The 5,824-nt window shown below is 36.4% G+C and overlaps 1 protein-coding gene across 1 annotated transcript; it reads left to right on the top strand.

The window, feature by feature from the left end:
* The first annotated feature begins 540 nt into the window (after window positions 1–540).
* Window positions 541–1,946, top strand: LOC139196894 (uncharacterized). The gene is made up of 2 exons (XM_070823247.1): window positions 541–1,317; window positions 1,938–1,946. The coding sequence occupies exons 1-2, from the start codon at window positions 541–543 to the stop codon at window positions 1,944–1,946; spliced, it is 786 nt and encodes a 261-aa protein (XP_070679348.1).
* The last annotated feature ends 3,878 nt before the right edge of the window (window positions 1,947–5,824 follow it).

Genomic DNA, 5,824 nt, shown 5'->3' with positions numbered 1-5,824 from the left:
TTATTTGTTATTTCGGATAAGATATTTAATCGTTCTCGTTGCGCCACGTGTCATTATCCGCAAAGACAATTATTGGTGATGGATTTCCGATAAGATTTTTAATCGTTGTGTCAAGGCACGTCTCATTATCTGAAAAGACAATTATTGATGATGGATTTCTGATAAGATTTGTAACCAATCACGTCGTGCCACGTGTCACAATCCGATTACAATCTTTGAGGATAGATTTCCACCAGATTTTTAACGAATGACGGCATGCCACGTGGCATTATCTACAACCTAATCCTTTCTAAATCCTCCATATAATCCACCATCCATCCTCATAAATCTCACACCAATTTTCTCAAGATCTCTATCATTATTCATAGTTTCTACTTCCTTCTTCGCCAAAATCCCTATCATTATTCATAGTTTCTGGTTCCTTCTTCACCAAAATCCCTATCATTATTCATAGTTTTTGCTTCCTTCTTCACCAAAATCCATATCATTATTCATAGTTTCTGTTTCCTTCTTACAATGTCTTCTTCTTCGTCTTCAAAGATGATGTGGGAAATCGAGCAAGAAGAGGAAGAATTGTTTAACCAATCAGAAGGAATGTTCAATGTTGGGGATTGGGCCCAAAATGAGATGGAAGAGGATGACGAGCGTAGACGAAGAGATGACGAATCAAGAATGGCAGGAGCCTCACAATCCCGTCGAGTCGTCCAAGCTGTGGCTCATATCTGCAAGCCCAACCGTGCTGTAAACATTGATAGAAACAGGCAACGACGAGGTCAGGAGCTCTTGGACAATTATTTTGTCCGTAACAGCGCATTCCCTGATACATACTTCCGACGTCGTTTTAGAATGGAACGACATTTGTTCAACAAAATCATGGGCGCTGTTTGCAACCATGATTCTTACTTTGTGCAAAAGCCGGATGCTTTTGGTGCTATGGGTCTCCTGCCTCAACAAAAAATTACTGATGCCTTGCGGATGCTTGCATATGGAGCAGCTGCAGACCAAGTGGACGAGATAACGAGGATGGGAAAATCAACCATTCTTGAGTCCCTGATGAGGTTTTGTTCGGCAATCGAATCTATCTACACCGTAGAGTACCTCCGGAAACCTACTCATATGGACTTACAAAGGCTTCTGAAGAAAGGCAAGATGCGAGGTTTTCCAGGGATGATTGGAAGCATTGATTGTATGCACTGGACTTGGAAAAACTGTCCAAGTGCATGGCAAGGTGCTTATGGGGATAGAAAAGGATCAAAAAGTATCATTTTGGAGGCAGTGGCATCTTTTGATACATGGATTTGGAACGCCTTTTTCGGGGTTCCAGGAGCTCAAAATGACCTCAACGTCCTTGCCCAATCCCCAGTTATGTACGACGGGCCATACTACCTAGCTGATGGCATTTACCCAAGGTGGTCAACATTTGTCAAAACAGTGCCACGTCCGCGCAGTGCAAAGGAAAAACACTTTGCAAGATGTCAAGAAGGGTGCAGGAAGGATGTGGAGCGTTGTTTCGGTATCCTCCAAGCTCGCTGGGCGATCATCAGGGGTGCTGCCAGATTGTTTGATGTAGAGTCGCTTCGATCCATCATGATGACGTGCATCATTCTTCACAACATGATTGTGGAAGATGAGTACGATTATGAAGTCGTTGATGAATATGAGCCAGACACGATGAACAATTCAAGAACACGTATATATTGTGCTCATGACGCCACCGATGATCCCGTGCAACATGAGCCATTAGAAAGGGATGTACGTTACAATGAAAGGATCATCCAACGATATACTGCACTTCAAAGGTCATATATGCACAATGCCCGCCAACTTGACTTGATAGAGCACCAGTGGGAATTGAGGGGTGCTGACGATACTTAAGTTCATTAGTGTTTGTTTTTATTTGGTGTGTTTATTTTATTTTATGTGGTGTGTTTTTTTAGTTCATTTAGTGAGTTGAAATGTAATTTTATTTTATTTGGTGTGTTTATTTTATTTTATGTGGTGTGTTTTTTTAGTTCATTTAGTGAGTTGAAATGTAATTTTATTTTATTTGGTGTTTGTTTTTATTTGGTGTGTTGATGTTATTTTATTTGGTGTGTTTAAATGTGTTTTGAATAAAGTACTAAGTTCAATAAATTGGAAACAACATAAAGTACTCTATTCAATGAATAAGAAATTACAACCCGAATAAGAAATTACAACCCGAATTGATTGGAAAATTATGGGTTCGTGAATGGATGATAACCATCACCTAACCAATTTGTGGTGCTAGGATGATCTTCTCTTGTCGTGCTAGGATAATCTTCTCTTGTGGTGCTAGGACCATCTCCTCTTGCTCTCGCTTCTCTTGCACGCCTCCTTCGCACCACGTCCGCTTTCTCTGACTTCCAAAAATATTTAGAGTCTGGAGACTTCCCTTCTAAAGGCTCCTTCATAATGTCACGATCTCGTTCAACCATTCTTTCTTCTCTTCTATGTTCCCTTTCTTGCCGAAGTAGTTCTCTTTCTCTCTCATCAGCTTCAAATTTTCTCTCAAAAGCTGCAGCTTTTGCATCCTCTCTAGCCTTATCAACCTCAAATTTAGCCATTTCCCGGGCCCAATTCACCTTGGCGGGCAAGATCTTCCATATACTTTGCATAATCATTCTTGAAAGCATTACCTTTTCTCTTTGAAGCCTTCTTACCTTGAGGCCTAATTGGAAAACGGGTCGACCCCGACGCTTGTTCAACGGGGGGCGTTTCAGGCACTTCTTCATAATCATCTTCATCATGATCATGCGAGGCATGCTCAGGTGTAGAGTGTAGAGGGGTGCTGTTCATGAAAACTTCTGGACCGACATGCACAACTCTAAATTTAGGACAATCTTTGACAATATTCCAACATTCAAACCGGGTGAATGTTTTGTTTTTGCTTTTGGTTTTGGCACCATACCAAGCTTGTGCTTGAAGTTCCTACACAAACAAATAATTATAATGAGAATAGGTAACAAATAAATAATTATAATGAAAGTATGTAACAAATAAATAATACAAACAAATAATTATAAATGAAAGTAGCTAACAAATAATTATAATGAAAGTAGGTAACAAATAATACAAACAAATAAATATAATGAAAGTAGCTAACAAATAATTATAATGAAAGTAGGTAACAAATAAATAATACAACCAAATAATTATAATGAAAGTAGGTAACAAATAAATAATACAAACAAATAATTATAATGAAAGTAGCTAACAAATAATTATAATGAAAGTAGGTAACAAATAATACAAACAAATAAATATAATGAAAGTAGCTAACAAATAATTATAATGAAAGAAGATAACAAATAAATAATACAAACAAATCAATATAATGAAAGTAGCTAACAAATAAATAATATATTGTTACCTGATCCGTTAAATTTTCCCCACTTCGAAGATTACCACTAGCTTGTGCCAAGGCGTCTCTCCACGTACTAAACGATTGACTAAGTAATTTCCAACGACTGGACATCGATTCTTTAGTTCTTTGCCCACCCATTTTCTCAAGATAATTGGTATGAATAAGACTCCACATTTCTCGCAACTGCATCTCATTACCCGTAATCGAATCATGAGTAACTTGAACCCAACTAGTACACAACGCAACATCTTCCAGAAGCGTCCAATTCGTACTTGGTTGAGTAGTCATTTTGTTGGAAAAAAATTGGATTGAAACTTTGAAAGAAAGATACGAATGTGGTTGAAAGTAGTTGAGAAAATATGAAATTGTGGTGTAGGGTAGAAGATAATGAGAATGTATTTATAGAAAAGTAAAATCAAAATTTTTTATAATTTTTCATAATTTTTTTTCGGATTTTTAAGAATTTTTTTACATTTTTTTAAAATTTTTATTCACCTAATTAATCTCTGCCGTTGGATTTAAAAAAATTTAAATTCCAACACTCCAGATTGTGCCACGTGTCACAACGGTAACATTTTAGATTTTTAAACAGTTTTTTCTTTTTTTTTATATAATTTACAAAGCCTAATAACGTGAACCGTTGATCTTAGATCAAACGGATGAAATTAAATGAGATTTTTAAATGTTTTTTACCGTTGGAAATCCAACGGTCCATAAAATATGACTGTTTCAATCGAACAGACATGGGGAAGCCACGTGGCTTCCCCAACGGTTACTTTTCAAAACTGAAATCGTGGGCCCCAGCCCTGGTTTTTTGTCGGACGACTCGTGCCCACGCGCGCGTGAAACGCACGTGCCTGACGCAGCCCTCGGGCTCTCGGGCTGGCAATCCTCGACGGGCCTGCTCCTCGGGCCTCGCCTATTGCTCAGGCTTCCATACGCTGGAGCTCATCCCCCCAGCAATTTGCTACTGTTTGATCCACAGCCCCCGAGCAACCTCCCCCGCTGGAGGTGCTCTTATATTCAGAGTTTTACGGTTAGTGAAAATATTGTTTGATGTTTGTAAAGTTTCTACAAACTATATGACAACGACTCATATTTCAGTTTACCGTAAATATTGAAACGTGATATCAAAGATCTGAACCATTCATCTTCTTACATCCGCCAGATGATCATGTTTTCAAAAAAGAAAATTTTAAAAATGAAATTCAGTAAGAAGAATAAAGCGTAAATGGCAATCGACGGTTAAAAATAAATTTAAGGTTTATGAATTATAGTGTTGGATTTCGAAATTGACCCCTTCATGAAAGTTGTAAAGCTTGTCACTATGAGTGATTGTGTGTGTGTGTGTGTGTATATATATTTTACATTTTTTTACACTTCTACAATAATTATTATTAATTTTGTCCTCAAATAAAAATCTAAACTATAATGTAAGTGTAACCATTATCTATTGGTGGAGGAATAATGATGAATCACGAGTGTTTATATATTCTTTCACATTTTTCATACTTGTATGTATGTCTTCTTAGTTTTTGCCTACACAAATACTATACTAGTTTATTTTAATTTTGGACAACATGTTAAGTAAAATTTATCCTAGTAATGATAATAAAGAACTCTCATAATAAAAATAAATAATGACGAAAACTTTTTTTTTTTAATTTATAACTTATATAGGATAATAATACAAAACTATATATTTAATATAGAATATATTGTATATATTAATATGGCTATTGTATTTTATAATAAATCTTTTAGTAATTAAACTTTAAAATTATCAAAATAATTTTTTTCTTAACGGGTCGAAATGCGTTACCCACGTGTTACCCGCGTCTATACCCGTTATTAACGGGTCACCTGATAATGACCCGATTAGTTATCGTGTTGACCCAAAACCCGTTACTTTCGTGTCATTTTCGTGTCGGGTCTACTTGCAGCTGCCCCTTCAACATTGCACGGGCTTGAACCAGAGTGAAACCCAATAGACAAGGGGGGCCCACGTGAAGCCCAGCCTTTGCAACACCGCCACGTGGCGCTTTGTGAGCCTCTAATTTCTAAAAACCCAAATTTTTGTTTAAACAAATTTAAAAAAATTTTTTTTTTTTTTTTTACAAAGCTCACACTTCAAAAATCTTACAAAGTTCAACCCATTTGCAAATTAAACATTTAAAATTAAACAAAAATATAAGGTGATAATGAGATAATGATATGTTGGGATAAGATGAAGAAAACATTAAAAAATAAAAAATATATTTGTGAAATAGTAATCGCTCTTGTCCTTATCCATACCCTTCCTCATTTCAAACGAGTGAACTTGCACAAAAACAATTACTGTTTAGAGTGAATATATTGAGCAAAACGAGTTCCTAGATGTCATACAAATGCCATAATTTTAAGCAAAAACCCAAGCAACCAACTTCAAGTCTTTGTCAA

This window comes from Malus domestica, chromosome 06 (assembly GCF_042453785.1).
Source record: "Malus domestica chromosome 06, GDT2T_hap1".
Classification (NCBI taxonomy): Eukaryota; Viridiplantae; Streptophyta; class Magnoliopsida; order Rosales; family Rosaceae; genus Malus; species Malus domestica.
The sequence above is the reverse complement of the archived record's forward strand: the minus strand, read 5'-3'. Positions and strand labels throughout refer to the sequence as shown.

What these genes read in the sequence shown, in the direction of transcription:
- LOC139196894 (XM_070823247.1), top strand. Translation starts at nt 541, where the DNA reads ATGATGTGGGAAATCGAGCAAGAAGAGGAAGAATTGTTTAACCAATCA.